The 16,667-nt window shown below is 37.9% G+C and overlaps 1 protein-coding gene across 2 annotated transcripts; it reads left to right on the forward strand.

Moving 5' to 3' along the window:
* Positions 1 to 775: 775 nt before the first annotated feature.
* On the forward strand, positions 776 to 13,873 carry LOC114530510 (cytosolic 10-formyltetrahydrofolate dehydrogenase-like). Of its 2 annotated transcripts, XM_028552067.1 has the most exons (28): positions 776 to 865; positions 1,825 to 1,990; positions 2,100 to 2,512; positions 3,668 to 3,833; positions 3,982 to 4,086; positions 4,187 to 4,243; positions 4,517 to 4,549; positions 4,677 to 4,814; positions 5,293 to 5,421; positions 5,548 to 5,636; positions 5,781 to 5,849; positions 5,937 to 6,009; positions 6,450 to 6,569; positions 6,787 to 6,849; positions 6,924 to 6,988; positions 7,350 to 7,500; positions 7,916 to 7,986; positions 9,963 to 10,068; positions 10,923 to 11,010; positions 11,121 to 11,214; positions 11,360 to 11,456; positions 11,649 to 11,697; positions 11,897 to 11,946; positions 12,046 to 12,211; positions 12,419 to 12,524; positions 12,624 to 12,705; positions 12,950 to 13,067; positions 13,281 to 13,873. In XM_028552067.1, the coding sequence occupies exons 3-28, from the start codon at positions 2,136 to 2,138 to the stop codon at positions 13,334 to 13,336; spliced, it is 2,718 nt and encodes a 905-aa protein (XP_028407868.1). In that variant the 5' UTR covers positions 776 to 865; positions 1,825 to 1,990; positions 2,100 to 2,135; the 3' UTR covers positions 13,337 to 13,873. The 2 variants fall into 2 exon arrangements, with proteins under 2 accessions (XP_028407868.1, XP_028407867.1); XM_028552066.1 differs by lacking the exons at positions 776 to 865; positions 1,825 to 1,990 and having other exon boundaries at positions 2,001 to 2,512.
* The last annotated feature ends 2,794 nt before the right edge of the window (positions 13,874 to 16,667 follow it).

The following is a 16,667-nucleotide window of genomic DNA, read 5'->3' on the forward strand; positions in this document are numbered from 1 at the left end:
ACATTGCCTTTGTCATCTAAAGAAACGATTGGAAACGTGAAAAGCAAGTTGCAAACAGGCGGCAATGTCAAAGGGCAATTGAATAAAGGAAGTGGAAAAATATTAGAACGTGCTAAAAATATCGAAAGTTTGCTTGGGCAAAGACAGCAAAACAAGGAATCAGTTGAACAAACCGCTTCCACTAAAGATGAGCCAGGACCAAAACAAGGCATAAACAGTCCAGTCCTGGGGGCTAGTCCAGTTTTAAACGATGAAAACAGCAAACATTTGAAATTGAAGACAACACTGTCAGGTGGGACGGCACATTCGGTTGAAAATTCTGGAAAAGGTAGAATCAATAACGGTACGCACAATCAGAAACCTGCTCAGAATAAAACTGTTGAAAGACGAAAATCCGAAGAGAATTTTGGAAAAAAGATTCCGCCACCAGTTGCCAAAAAACCTTCGAAAGAATTTAAAGGTAATTCAACGCAAATTCAGCGGAAAATAAGCCCTTCGAGAGTGAATAGCTTGAGTTTGACTGGAAAAGAAGCGGCTTTGAACAAGGGAGATTTTGGAGAAAGAAAAGCATTTCGCGAGGATTTATTGGAAAAGTTAGAGGCGGATGTTGGAGATTGTAAAATCGCAGCGTTTCAATCGATGGAAGATTTTTCTGCTTTGCGAATAAGAGCGTATCGTATCCGTGGAGATTTGGATCAACTGAAACGAGACAGAGAGAAAAGAATTCCTTTGGTTTGTTAGCGAACAGTAATATCAACAACTTACGGATGGATTCAGCTATTTTAGCAACATTACAAGTATAAAAGAGAGCAATTCCTATAGCTTTGGAACCAGTTGCAATTTAGCCCAGGGTGTTGCCAAGTGTGTAAGTAGCATTTCACTTTGCTTTTGATATTGCCAAAAGTTTTTATTAGCGTTCAGGCAATTTTTTACCACGGTTCTCTTCTCCCGCGCAGGCAAATATCGCTTTTTTAAGGCCATTATGCAGAGTACCACGTCAAATCATGGCCGCCAAACAATAATGGCATTACTGGCGATGGTACCCTGATTCTGCTTCCCACTTTTTCTGCCAGTATACCTTCGTCACAGTCGTTCTCTAGAGTGTCAGATTTATTCGTATTTGAAAATATTTAACTAGTAGTGTTTCAGTCTCATTTCTGCGGAATAGTTTTACCTAAACTCGCCTGTAAAGTCCCGCGGATGCGTGACCTTTGTATATATTTATCTCCTTGACTTACTTGGTTTCGTGACTTATATCAAAAGCTGATCATTGTCAATCAGTATGCCCACAGTTGAATGAACGCGAGGCATAATGTTCATGTTACACGCACAAATTGCGCAATACGTTTGTTTAATGTAAAAATAGAGAAATATAATTTAGTACAGTTCATCATCAGATATCTTCAATTGGATTTTTATGTTTTGGTACTTATATACCACCTTTGGAACTTTGTTCTTTGTTCTGCTTATCACTAATATCTGAAATGCGTCTCGTCGATTGTCTGTTACCGGGAGCCGGTAAATATTGCTCTTACAAACAGGTTTTTGAATTAATGTTTTTACTCAAACTGGTTCTAAATCATGCTATTGTTAACAAAACCGGTTTTCAGTTGACCTTTTTTTAATTAGTGCGAAGTTTAGCGCAAAATTGTGTCATCCCATTTAGCGCGCTGGATTCGGTGGAAGAATTAGACATTGAGCTACTACTTCACACACAATTACACCAAAGATGTAAAAAAAATGTTCGAAATCGCTTGGTTGTTGGAATTGTTGGTTTTTGCATTTCGTACCATGTACCGACTGTATGTATCTGTTTCTTTTCAGCGGATACTATACGCTGAGGACAAATGGGGGCGTTGTGTAGGCTTACTGCGATTCGGCGTTTTGATTGGATCACGTCTTCTTATATAGTCCAATTGAAAACAAGCTCCCCCTGAGTTTGTACACGAACATCGAGTTTCTGGGCATCGCCATCGAAATTTCTATTCTGGTAATGTGTAGCCAGTTGTAATGTTTCATTTTTATTCCCGTTTTTTGTGCAACTTTTAATGAAGGCATTGTAATTTCTACAAATGTTGTCTGCTCATCGTATTTTACAGAATTCAAGGCGTGCTTTTCAGACGTCGACAAAAATCATGGCTTCTTTGCGAGTCGCGATTATAGGACAGTCGCAGTTTGGTATGGAAGTGTATAAGAATTTGCGGGCAAAAGGTCATGAAATCGTTGGTGTTTTTACCATCCCAGATGTTAAAGGAAAGCCCGATGTTCTGGCCAGTGAGGCAGAAAAAGACGGACTTCAAGTCTTTAAGTTCAAGCGCTGGAGGAACAAAGGGGAACAGAGCACAATCCCGGAGGTTTTTGAAAAGTACAAATCGTGCGAAGCAGAATTAAATGTTATGCCATTTTGTAGCCAATTTATTCCAATGGACGTTATCGATTCTCCCAAGCATGGATCGATTATATACCATCCTTCTCTTTTGCCAAGACACAGAGGGGCATCAGCTATAAATTGGTAAGCATTTAGGTGTGACACAACTAACAATAAATGTACTATTCCTCCAAAATGTGCACGCTACATATTTCGTAATTATTTACAATTTCAATAGTTTATTATTAACTTGTAAATCGCAGCGCAGTTTGGCCAGTGTTTGGGCAAAACGGATATCACTTTTGTTTGTGCACAGTTTTCCGGCAGCGAAATGCCTTCAAAATTTTACTTTAGCGGGTAAATGCACGGTGACATATTTCATATAAAGTATAAACATGCATGTTGCCAAACAATTTTTGTTCTCACATCGTCTTCGTTCGAGAAAATTTAAATTGAATATCACTTCCTGAATTAAGTTGCAAAGGTTAGACAAAAGCCTCTTGAAATTGCGAATAATTCTTGACTAGACATACGTTGCATAGAAACCGAAACCTTCTATGTTGAAATCAATGATTGAAATGAATAAATAAAGTATAGTGTTACAAAATCAGATGTAAATCCATAGCGCGATAAAAAATTAAATTGTTGCATTTGATGTTTGAATAGAACTTTTGATAGTCTTAATTTTTAAACAGTTTTAAACATTTAATCTATAAATTAAATCATTATATTCAATTAGAGCACTACTGAGCACTACTGAGCATAATGCAGACTTGTCTTCTTACCTTCTATGAGGCGTGAGAGGAAACAAACTAGACTTTCTTAATTAACAAAATAATAGACAAATAGATTGCCCAATATGCTGAGCTCTAGACATGATGTGAGCCTTGTGCTAAATCTTATAGTCCTTTACATAATAGTGTAGAGAGGTAGGAGGAAGGCATGATAAAATAACTCCTAACTAGTTCCTGTTTTTTGTTGCAACACTAGGTTTTTGTTGTAACCAAGTAAATTCGGATTGAAGTTTAGTTACATTCTGTTTAGATGGATTTTCTAAATGATTTAGAAAACACTTCCCACAAATAGTTTTTTGAATTTTCAAAATTTTAATAATTTAAAGGTCTAATAAATAGTGAAGATAGGGCAATGAAAATAAGGTGATGAAGATAAGGTGATCCACCAGTGTTTTAGAAAAATCATTATTGTAGTATGTAATATTAATTGTCATGATTTAAAATACAAATTGTAGATATTCCATATTGTAATCAAATATTTGTGACACTTTTAATCTTGTTCTAGGACTCTAATGGAAGGTGACAAACAGGGAGGTTTCACAGTGTTTTGGGCAGATGATGGCCTGGATACAGGTCCAATTCTATTACAAAAAAGTGTAGATATTGATCCTAATGAAACTGTGGATACCCTTTATAACCGATTCCTTTATCCAGAGGGGATTAATGGAATGGTAAGCATGCATGGGGCAATATATTGTACATGTACCCTTAATTTCTTCAAGGGTACAGACAGTATGTGACTTCATATGTTACATTTTGTGAGTTCCATTCATGAAATACGGTGGTTATAATTTTATCCTGTGGTCATTCCCACATTAGGTTGAAGCAGTTGATCTGATTTCCGATGGCAAGGCTCCAAGAATTGTACAACCTGAAGAGGGTGCAACATATGACAAAATATGGAAAAAGAAAGATGTTGCTAAGGTATATAATTGGTTAGGAATTGTGCACATGTATGCATTCATTTTTAATTACTCTTATTCAGTCTGTACGACTTGAATTCTTGAATTTCTTTCAATTCTAGATCCATTGGGACCAACCAGCAGAAAAACTACATAACTTTATAAGAGGGAATGATAAGGTAATTATAAGATATATCACGGAAATTCTATATTTTGTCTAAGCAAGTTAATTGTGGGCATGTTGTGTCTATATAGTGTGTCTGATAATTAGGTTTTGTAAAATTAATCCTGGCATGTACAAAGCTTCATGTACATTCCATTCCAAAAAAGTGTGGAAGCAAGAAAAGTATATAGCAATAGCCATGCAGACTATAGGCATAATTACAACGTGATATATGAAAATATTGCAGCTATGGTATCATTAACATGTTATTATGTCTTGTTTATTGTAGCTTCCCGGTGCTTGGTCAATGATTGAGGATGAGGTAAGTGAAGCAAAATTTTATTTACTTTATTCAAAGCTATTTGACATAGAATTTTATTTAATAATGTTATTAGCATTCTTATAGCGCATTTTATTTCAAAATCTACATGTATGATCTCATTTTGTAGCAAGTGACATTCTACAGTTCTTCTCTTGAAGAAGGTAGCAATACTCCAGATGGAAGTTCTGTAATTGTTGATGGGTTAGAAAAACCTGCTATTGTTCATGCTGGTGGAATGACATTAGTTGGAAATGATGGGAAAATGGTAAGGTTTAATTTTTACCTTCCAATATACCCCCCTCAGCAGGAATAGGGAAATTAATCGGGTGGGTGAAAAAAAGCCCGGTATATATTGTGAATCATCAATAAGCTAGAATTAGTCAAGTCTGCCCATTTAAAGAGGAGTTAATTTTATGTTAAATTGCTAAGTCTTGAGCCATTGCCAGGTAGGAACTGTATTCTTGTTGGTATATAAATAATAAAGTCCAACAATATAATCTGTTTGAATGACTCTAATTAAAGCAGTAAAGTCAGGTGTCAAAATGTACATGCAAATAGCTTTACTGTTGTCTACCTGTAGTCTATACTGTTTCTCTGTCATATCCCCACTATGCCCCTACATAAGTACAAAAGAACCTGGGTACAAGGTTGATCTCTACTATTGTTTCCAAAAGTGTGGGTCTGTTTGTGTGCATTTTCCTCAGTCTGGGTCTGTATACCTGAAATATCTTTCTCAAAAATAGTTAACAGTAAAAGCTCTGGGCCTGGCTAGTGGTAAAATGATTCCTGCAGCAAAGTTTGGTCAAGCAGCGGATGAATCTGAAGCTTTGGAACTGTCCGAAGAAGAAAAAGAAATTGAGGAAAAATTGAAGGTTTGAATATTTCTATCTCTTTAATGCAGCTATTATCTGAAGAAAGGAAGGGTATTCTGAGAATACTTAGTAATTTGCCAAGTTCAAACAAATGTTAAGTTTGATGCTATAATTTTTTTTTTGTAGGTGATCTGGGCAGGTATTCTTTCAAACCCAGACATTGACAACAGTACTGATTTCTTTGGTGCTGGAGCTGGCTCTATGGATGTTGCAAGGTAGTCACCAAAAGCAGCTAGTGCTTTCAAAATAACCGCCGTCTGTCGAAGCTCAATCAAGTAGTACTGGATGATTTAATATACTGCAAGATCACAGATGTTGTTGTCATGGAAAAAATGACTACCTTTTTTCGCGTATTTTAGGCTTGTGGAGGAAGTTAAAGAGAAATGCAGCATATCTTTAGAAACAGAAGAAGTGTATATGAATACAGGGTCGGTCCATGATGTTTCTGCAGAGATTCCGTGGTTCATCATTTTTTTTAATTGTGAAGCACTAAACATTTACATATTTCGGTATAGGTTTGGCGATTTTGTTAAGATGGTTGTCCTAAGTTCACGTGGCGGTGGTCAACAGGAATTCAAATGTGATACAGTAAGGCCAATAAACATTTTCTTAAAAGAACGTTTTTCCTATGATTCCGCGCGGCGAAGTGGGCAAACACAGTTAAAAAAATCGTAAGAAACTTTAAAAAGTGCACAGTTTATATTAGTCTGATTCAAAAACGTGATTAAACCCGTATTTGAACAAGAAAACGCGGTCCTCGCTGTTTCTCCACGGTGAGGAAAAAATGGGCGAAGCAAGAGTAATGATTTCGCGAAAAAGTCGCATTTGGGAAGCATGATGTGTTACAGAATTTGATAAGAAAATTTTGTTTCCGAGAAGCAAATCGGTATTTGTAAAGATCAAGAAGGACACGACAATGTTGCCTCGTTCGCCCTAAGTTTGAGTAAGGACAGACATAACAATGAAAGTAGTATATGATTGTATGAAAGTTGGCAGAATCATTATGTGGAAACTATTTGATATTTCAGATCGATATGCACATCAACAATATGGACATCAGGATGCCACATCAAGCTTTTATCAATGGAAATTTTGTTGACTCCACTTCAGGAAAAACGTTCAAAACCATCAATCCACACGATGAATCGGTAACGTTGAATTCCAGATTAGCAATTAACAGTTAACACCCTCCCCCCCTCCCTCCCCTCAGCTTCCTCCCTCCCCTCAGCTTCCTCCCTCCCCGCAGCTTCCTCCCTCCCCGCAGCTTCCTCCCTCCCCGCAGCTTCCTCCCTAACTTCCCATCTCGAGTAGGCCAGACCGCTTATGTTTACTGATATTGAATAATTCGTATTTTTTGTCCTTAAGGTACTGGGTGAGATTACGTTTTGTTCAACAGATGATGTAGACCTTGCAGTTGCTGCTGCGAAGGTAAGCCAGGGAATTACGCTGTGTTTTATTGGTTCAATATCACTGCGATATGATTTTTATAATGCTTTGTTCAGAACGCGTTTGAAAAAGGCCCCTGGGGACGAATGAACGCCCGTGATCGTGGATCCTTGATGTACAGGTACCCAGCTTACATTTGCAATATCAATGCGGTCGCTAGTTTTTTTTGCCTTGTACGAGATCCACTGATCTATAGTAGATGAACTAGTACACCGCTAAAAACTCCCAATGAAACAATGTTGTGCTGCACCATACGAACATAGTTGTTATCCGCCAGTTACAACAATATGTCATAGGCTTCAAAAAGTTGCTTGATAACAACAATGTTTGTTGGGTGCAAAGTGTTTTCTAATGTTATCATTGTATGCCGCTAGTATCACACACAATGCCCAAGTTACTGCATAGTATGGGCTCACTGATCTCAAAGTATGTTTTATGCGTGGTATGCAGGAGTCAGTGGGTCTGACAGGATTTGTTTTCAGACTTGCTGATTTGATGGAAGAGCATAAGGAAGAACTGGCCACTATTGAATCGCTGGATGCTGGAGCTGTGTATACCTTGGCTTTAAAAACACACGTGGGAATGTCTATAGACACATTCAGATATTATGCTGGATGGTGCGATAAAATACAGGTACATGTTCGAATACAATTCTTGTGGAAGTAGAATGTTTACAATATGTCTCAATTCAGGGAGTAGAGTCAGCCTTCTCAGCTAGACTACTTGCGAATGGTGTAAGCTAAGCACTGCTACCGATGTAATACATATCTGAACTATCTACTATTATCGTGCAAATATTTCAAAAACCCCAAAAGTGTATGAGAACTTGTGTTAGACCTGGTTTACACTGCTGTGGTTTTTGTGATCAAAATCTGTGTTCAAAGTCTTCGCTCACAAAACTTCGAATCGATCGTCATCTTCGAAGGGTGTTTGCATTTTCAAGTACTGCATGTGATCAAAGTAAACTTTGACCACAGAAACTTTTATAGTGTAAACCAGCCTTTAATCGACTAAAGGTATCGATTAAAGTCTCCTTTCCTCGTAACAGGGCGTCACAATACCCATCAACCACAGTCGTCCCAGCAAGAATCTTTCTTATACCAAACGAGAACCTTATGGGTAAGATGATCGATCATTTGTCAAAGAAACTACATCTGATCATACTAGCATGCACACAGATTATACGCTGATTATCATTAATCGTTGAGCCTGTTGTTTCATCATATATGAATTGTTATTATTTAAGCCCTCTTTACACTACATTCAATTAATTGGCACAACACGGCTAAAATGGGTACCCATGCCCAATTTTATTCGTGCTCAGGCTACCGAAACAAAGGGCGAGCACGGATGAAATGGGCACGGGTACCCTTTTTAGCTGTGCTGTGCCGTGCTGTGGTAATAAATCGAGTGTAGTGTAAACGAGGCTTTATTGATTCTTATTGATTGATTTGGGGGCCTTTTTTACATTCGCAATCCTGATTGATTCGTTGATTCATAGATTACCTCTCATCTATAATAATATGCGTTCCATTTCGTGCAGAACCGATTTACAATATATATTTGATTATTAGATCAGGAACCATCGTTTGATGCTTTACTATTTCATATAATTGTTACTTTAAAATCGGTTACAATTTTCAGCAGTCTTTCCCAACATTATAGACAGCCGTGGTTGTTATCCTTCCCCGAAAAGGATCATTGGGAGCTCTTGAACGGTTGTACTTCCTTCTCCGTTCAAATACCGAGCGTGTTAAAAAGGAAGTGGGAACTAGTCTAATATAGTTCTGTAGCTGTAAGAAGGTATATGTACATTGTTAACACCTTTTCAACTATGTTAACACCTGTTCTTATTGCGACGCATGAAGTGTCATACAATTCCACGGTCCGCGGAAAGATTACGAACACAAGATACTTTTTAGTTTGGCTGCAGTAAGCGTCATAACACATTTGATTTTGAGGCAAAATAACTATCGAATGGACCCGCTATTTCTTAAGCATCTCAAAAGCAGTCGCTGAAGGGACAGAACCGTGAAATAACTCGAACTGGTGACGTGCCTTGTAAAAGAGAAGCCTGTTGTTATAAGGGGTCTTTTGGAGAGGAGTTTCTGATTTGTGAGAGAGGAGTCTCTGTTCTGTAAGAGAGGGGTGTCAGATATGTGAAAGAATGACTATTCTTTGACTATTCAGAAGAATGACTATTCAATTTTGTGAGAGAGGAGTTTCTGTTGTGTAAAAGAGGGATGTCTCTGTTCTGTAAGAGAGAGGTGTCAGATATGTGAAAGAATAGTCTCAGTTTTGTGAGAGAGGAGTCTCTGCATGTTGTGTAAGAGAGGGGTGTCTCTGTTCTGTAAGAGAGGTGTGTCAGATATGTGAAAAAATAGTCTCGGTTTTGTTAGAGAGGAGTCTGTTTCCTGAGAGGGATTTCTCTGTTCTATAAAAGAGGGCTCTCTGTTAGAGAAGAGTCACTGTTAGATAGGGGTCTGTATTACAACGTTGTTCCAATTAAAACCCAGATTTTACTAGTCGGATGTAACTTTAAACGAAAAGTCACTATTAGATAAGTGGCCTATTGGAGATTTATTCAACAAAGGAAGTTGTTAGGGATCCCAATTAAAAAAGACCGCCCGGCTTTAGATAGTTGTCCCTATAAAAACTGCCTTATTACAAACGTGTTTCAACCGTATTAGATATGTTCCCATAGTCACAGAGGTTTCCCATTTGAAGAGGTTCTGCAAAAACGCTGCGAACATACTTAGTACGTGCCGTGAGAAAGGCTTATTGATCGGTCTGGCTAGGCGTGGGTTAGGACATCGGCATTAGGATATCGACTAAAAGACAACAGCACTTGATAAAAAATAAAAGACAACGGTACTGATAAAAAAAATTAGATTTCTGTATGATTTAAAATGTATTCTTTCACTTTTTGTAAAGCCATGAGATGTACAATGGTTTATGGCAGTGCGTGTGTATGAAAACCATGTAACTAGAAAGCAGTCTTTCGATTAGAAAAGCCCTAAATGTGTTAGAGGAGGGTCGTCAAAAGCAGTTTTAATTGCAACGCAAACATTCATAGTATCTAATCCTTCCTATAGCGTGTGTGCATTGATCGTGCCATGGAATTATCCTTTGATGATGTTAGCCTGGAAGATGGCGCCACTCTTGGCTGCAGGAAATACAGTCGTGTTGAAACCTGCTCAGGTACGTGAAGGTGCTGTCTGTACGAGACAATTTTGTTTGGTATTTCTACCTCAGGAGTGGGTTAACCAAGACTAGTTAAAGTGCCTATATCACTTGTGGGATCTTTACGGAATTGAATAGAGCTTGAAAAATAAGTTTATAAGTTCTACAACTCTTTTTGATATTATTAAATAGTTTCGGAAATATTTACATCTAAACATGACGATTTGCCTAAATTTCCGTCGTGCTCGGGGGCCTGGGACTCAGGAACCGAGCTCTTGTCAAACATAATATAATGAATTGTAATTTTACTTCGATCTTCCAATAACGTAAAATATTTTGAGAAAAAATCGGTTGCCACAGCCATACACAACGCACCGTTCGCGCATTTTTTTCTTGAAAAGCGCAAACTATATCGCCAGTGAAACTCTTCATGTTTACATTATAAAAGACGGCGTGTTTGCAAATCATTCCTGAGTCCCAGTCCCCCCAACCGACGTATTTTCCAAACTATTTAATTATATCAAAAAAGGTTGTAGAACTTATAAACAAATTTTTTAAGCTCTATTCAAATCCGTAACGATCCCACAAGTGATATAGGCACTTTAACTTTTAACTGCATGTAGTTAAGGACAGAATTGGTCAATCATATTCGTGTTTTTAGTTAACTTGGATTTAACTATGCAAAATGTAGTTATAAGGAGTTTTATACAACCAGCCCCGGCCAGAACATTAATTGTTGCAAAACGCCGTACTTAATACTTATAGCTAATAACAATAAGATACTGGCGTCGCTGGTTTAATCTCGATAATCGATCATTTTCTGCAGATAAATGTACCGAATGGGAAATAGTTATATTTCCCCTTATTTATAGGTAACACCAATGACGGCACTGAAATTTGCAGAGCTCACAGTCAAGGCCGGCTTCCCTCCAGGAGTCATCAACATCCTGCCTGGATCAGGTTTGCATTGCCTTCGTTTTGGTGTTACTTTGATATCCAGAAATCATCTTTCCTTTGATCATTATCTCTATCTATCGAACAAATCTGCTCACCATCGTTCCCTTTTTCAGGTTCCTTGATCGGAAACTACATGTGTGATCATCCTGATATCAGTAAAGTGGGTTTTACTGGTTCAACTCCTGTTGGCAAAACTATCATGTCGAAGTATGTTAACCATCCAGTTAGTGTGGAATATGTGGAATATTAAGTGAAATATTCAGATTGCAGTTTTTTTGTACACCCTGTATTGTATCTCATCTCCATTCCAGAGCTATTATATCTGATTTTATTGTCGTCATTGTTTAAACAGTTGCTCTCCCTCTCTTAAACGAGTTCAGTTGGAACTTGGTGGTAAATCACCCTTGATCATTTTCTCAGACGCTGACATGGAACGAGCTGTGCGCCAGGTAACGATCTTTGCCATCTTCAAAAATTTCGGTGAAACAGAGAATATTTTCTAGATGCGTTTGTCAAACGCGCCGTTTGTAACATTAATTCGATAACAATAAAGAGGAAATTTATGGGTATCATTCTTATTATTATAGCATGCGATGCTTCTGCTGAACTGAGATTAATGGTATACTTGATTTCATTCATAGGGTCTCATGGCTTGCTTTTTCAACAAAGGAGAGAATTGTATCGCCGCAGGTAATAATCTGCATCATTGCCATTTGTGTAGACATTTCATCATTGCCATTTGTGTAAACAGTTCATGGATCACAGCATTGCCTAATGCTATCTTTATTATCTGGGAGTAATACACCGCTTCTTGTGGTGTAGATCTGTCACAAGACGTAATCCCGTGTTTATTTTTGTTGATTGATAACCATCCAATAATACATATTAGGTCGGCTGTTTGTTGAAGACGCGATCCACGACGAATTCGTGGCAAAAGTGGTATGTTGATACGTTCTGTTTTTTCATGTACCCACTTTGAACATGTACCCTTTAATTAAATTAATATACATTCAATATGAACTATGTTTTGCTATGCAGGTAGCTGAAGTGAAGAAGATGAAAATTGGCAATCCTCTTGACCGATCAACTGACCACGGGCCACAGAATCATAAGTCTCATCTTGATTCTCTTTTGTCTTACGTGGAGACTGGGGTCAAGGAGGGGGCTACTTTGGTATATGGAGGGAAGCGAGTTGATACACCTGGTTAGTAGGAAATGCGGTTTGGTTTGAAAACATAAGTATAGTTCATTAATTTTAAACGTAGTAGTGTCAGAGCCTAGGGGAAGGGAACAATAATTACGTCATTTTATAAATAGCGAATGTCCTCTATACAAATTTGGAGTAGCATGCTCATTAGGGTATTCTTACCAGCGGCTATCAATGGTTAAACTTCACTCTATATTTATATAGGTTGGTACATGGAACCGGCTGTGTTTACTGATGTCCAGGATGGAACTTTCATAGCTAAAGAAGAGTCCTTTGGCCCGGTTATGGTCATATCAAAGTTTGATAATGGGTAAACACCGTTTGTTTATCACGTGTCACATATGAACGAGGATGATTTCAAAATGCATCCTTTCGCATTCTTATACTTTTCATTCTTCTGGCTTTTTAGGGACGTTGATGGTGTGATAAAACGAGCGAATGCGACAGAGTATGGTCTGGCTTCTGGAGTGTTTACCAAAGATTTAAGCAAGGTACATCATTGAACTGTGTACGCACTGCGTTTTTTTCTTTGGTAGTTCTAACCATATTAACCGTATAACCGTATTGTTGATGAACTACTGTCATTACTAGAAATAGTGGATACACTGGATATAGTCTGCGTCCAAATTCCTAATCTTTTAATGATTGATTACTCACTCCGGACTTAAGAAATTGCGAGAGCAACGCAATTATCCCTGTCGCGTGCGGTGCTGTTTAAAACATTTTCGTTTTCAGGCTCTGAGGGTGTCTGATGGACTGGAGGCCGGGACGTGTTTTGTTAATTGCTACAACAAAACTGATGTCGCTGCTCCTTTCGGTGGTTTTAAGCAATCTGGCTTTGGAAAAGATTTAGGTAAGTCGTTATTGAAGGATATATACCGTTAAATTCTATACCCGATAGCGCTTTTTATAATCCGAATCATGCGTATCTTTCCCCATACTGCATGGTCCAATGTATGATTCACACTGAAATGTGAATGCCATGTCGATGTCCACCGACATTTCCGAAACATTTTTCCATTTCATTCAACCATTTTTCACATTTGCTAAATTTTCCCCTTTCCAGGCGAAGAGGCGTTAAACGAATATCTGCGAACAAAAGTGGTAACAGTTGAGTATTAGAATATAGAAAATGCTCCAAATAAAACGGTAATATAATTCTCGTAGTTTTATTCTAAAATTTTGAAACAATATTAATGTATCAAAGATACGAATCATAACATATCCAGGAATTGATATTTTAGGCTAACATATATTGTATGCCATTTATATATAAATCTTCTATGCGAACTCTTCATATGGTAGATATAACAGTGTAAAAGTATATGCATGCAGTGAATCTATGGTATAAATGCATTGGTTTCGTTCTATATTGACAGTTCTTTTGTGACAACTTTATGGTGTGTCCTCATATGCCGCGGAGTGTTCTTCCAAAACGAAATCTGTTTTCTGTTTTGGAGACAAGCTTTGGATATCATTTGCCCGCCATTATAGAAATCAAAACAGATTGCGCAAAAAAATATTTGATGTTCGTGTAAAAAGTTTTCTTTCACGAGGAAGATTTAGGAAATTACAACGTCATGCTTCTATTAATTACCTTCAAGCACTAAGTACCCTATAATATAGGAAGTGCCTGTAAGGTTTTCCGTTTATCGCAGTATCGTAACCATAATAAACTAAAGTAAATAACAAATTTTAGCATAAATTGGTCTTTATGCATAGACAGCCATTATTAACTATACTTACTAAACGAGCACGAGGGATAAATGAAATATCAGACAAAGGTCTTTTGGAGCACAAAGGACAAAAATTTCTTTGTACAAGATTCCATGTACAAGACCGAGCAAGCGCGGTCAATAAAAGTATAGTTTATTATCCGGCCTTTCTGTTGAACAAACTATATTTGTCCTCATGACTTCCACCCACTTATATACGCACGTCAGTCGTCCGGTTTCGTACGGAAACGTAAATGAGCTAAAAAAGGATTTTTATCGCTTGTTATACCAGGGAAGTGAAATTCGTTAGGCGAATGATCTCTGTTGTCCCTGAGCATTTATTGCTTGGATTAGTACATTTATGAAATCATTTTCTTCCTTTCTTTATTTGAGCGATCCAACATGCGTATTGAAGAGGGTAGCGACCGCATGATTACCGATGATTATGATTTTCATCGGTGCGATCGACAGCCAATTAGTGTGCGTTGCGCAATTGATACGAGGCTGGCGCTGGGGCATACATAGCTGTGAAAGGAAACGTTTGCGCGCAATATAATTTTCTTTTGTAAGCATCGAGCAATTCCCCTTTTCATAAATGGTCATCCCCCTTTAATTATTAAAAAAATGACAGAACATTCCGTTATATTCCAATGTTTGATGCTCAATATTTGCATCTACAGTTTGTACATCAGCTTCTGGTTTTTATTTGTTTCTGATGTAGGGATCAGTAAAATCACTTGGGTCTTTCTTAGATATATTGAATTGTGTGTGTGTTAATTGAAAACAACTTGAAGTTAATATAAAGTACAAGGACCCCTGTCAGTCAATTGGTACAGTAATTAGGTTTAATGGATAGAAATTTCGAGCATGATTTTATAATATAATGTTTATTTGGCAGCAAAAACCGCTTTCGTACGCATTCAGTCGGCTTTAATATGCGAGTCTTAGAACTCAAAGCTGTATTCCAATACGTATACACTTTTCCCGCGAGGGCGTAGCGGCCTTTTGAAGATCCGATTTGAAAAACAGCACGCTTCGCCCCTTGGAGCAAGCAAACATACAGGACGGTCATAAGATTCTCCAGCGAATGGAATCTACGGCCTCGGTGTTTCCACGATAACTTCTGACAAAACATCCCTATTCATACAGCTTGAAGCCAAAAGTGTTTTTCTGAGTTTTGAGACGAAATACTTGACGCCAGACGTTAGGCTGTGTGCCAAATTATAAAGCTATTGAAAAGTTATATTTGGTGTAGAAATTTCAAGACTTAAACTACAAAGGAAATATCTATCTAAAACAATTACCAACCGGCAAAAAACCGGGAAATTTTGAGATATTTTTTAGATATTTCCCTAAACTCTCGAAATTTCTACACGATATATACTACTTTTTAATGGCTTTAATTTCATATACGGCTCAACATTTGGCGTTAAGTATTTCGGCTCAAAACTCAGAAAAAGTGAAAAGCGCTGGCCTCATGCAATTTCCCCCAGAGTTATCGTTTCCGAGTGAATGGGAAAAACACAGCAATCTTCTCCCCTTGGAGCAAGCAAACATAATGGACGGTCACAAGTTTCTCCAGCGAATCGAATCTACGGCCTCGGTGTTTCTGGTGCCTAGTCTTGGCCCACTTAAACCAAAGTGATTATGTATTCATGGACCTGTGTTGCCCTCTAATTACTCTAATGCAGTTGTTTTGCTGCATGTATTAGCATAGTCCTTTAATGTATACCAACATTTTTATTAAGAATTGATTATTCGTATGATTGGTAATAAACGTTTGGAAAGTGTTATTGCCAACATATTCCTCTTTCATTGAATGAAGTACGCCACCCGACCTAAGGCTAAGATTCAGTCAAATAAATTATCGAATACGCCACCGTGAACCTTTATGAAAGTCGATTGTGAGTCCGTGACATAGTTTGTGGACAATCAATGTCCCTCACTGGCCAACTGTTCACATTGGCCAATCAGAAACCTTTTTCGTCCGTAGACTGCGTCATAACGCAGACTTTTTATACAGGTCTATAAGAAGTTCCATTCAACCACTACCTCCTCCGCAGGCCCTTTTCGGGCAGTGATATTTTGCGGGTAGAAATTTAGAAACGAAAGCGAGAGACAAACTCTGCATTTTCCGAAACCGCCCGAAATGCTCCCTAGCGCCTGCGGAGGAGGTAGATTTAACCCTTTGAATCATGGGGCGTTGCCCATGTGATGATCCTGCGCACGTTATTAGTTAACAATTTTGTTCATAACTGGCTGTACATATTGTGAAATACTGAGAATGATCCTAATCAGACAGTGAATTTGAAATACTAAGATAGAGGCGAGAACCTTCAAAATGCTATATATAATAAAGTGAAGTAAAAGCGTTGCTAAGTGACCGATACTGCTCAATTTATATATTGGGCTTTTAACTGGAGTATACCATCATTGTAAGATTTCTTTCATCTCAAAGTTCATTATTAATTAATGACGTAATTTTATTATTCGCATCTTCCTACCAGTGTTGTATCTACCTTCAAGGCAAACCACAGAAAGAAAGAAAAATACATTTGCTTTAAACATTCGTTGCGTATATCTAGACCTTGTTTATGCGATATTTAATTTGAAAACGGTCATGCGATCATGTCTGACTCGTGTTTGCTCGATACGAGCAGAAGTGACACGTAAACGGCAATTGAAAAACAGAATTCGTATTTGCGAAATGCGAAAACAGTATCTATCGTGTACATGCT

This window comes from Dendronephthya gigantea, unplaced genomic scaffold (genome assembly GCF_004324835.1).
Source record: "Dendronephthya gigantea isolate DGI-Jeju-01 unplaced genomic scaffold, DenGig_1.0 000064F, whole genome shotgun sequence".
Taxonomy (NCBI): domain Eukaryota; kingdom Metazoa; phylum Cnidaria; class Anthozoa; order Malacalcyonacea; family Nephtheidae; genus Dendronephthya; species Dendronephthya gigantea.

What these genes read in the sequence shown, in the direction of transcription:
- LOC114530510 (XM_028552066.1), top strand. Translation starts at nt 2,073, where the DNA reads ATGTTGTCTGCTCATCGTATTTTACAGAATTCAAGGCGTGCTTTTCAG. An exon ending in TTGGAAATGATGGGAAAATG is followed by an intron (nt 4,815 to 5,292) that starts GTAAGGTTTAAT and finishes TCTCAAAAATAG; the next exon opens with TTAACAGTAAAAGCTCTGGG. An exon ending in GATGGTGCGATAAAATACAG is followed by an intron (nt 7,501 to 7,915) that starts GTACATGTTCGA and finishes TCCTCGTAACAG; the next exon opens with GGCGTCACAATACCCATCAA.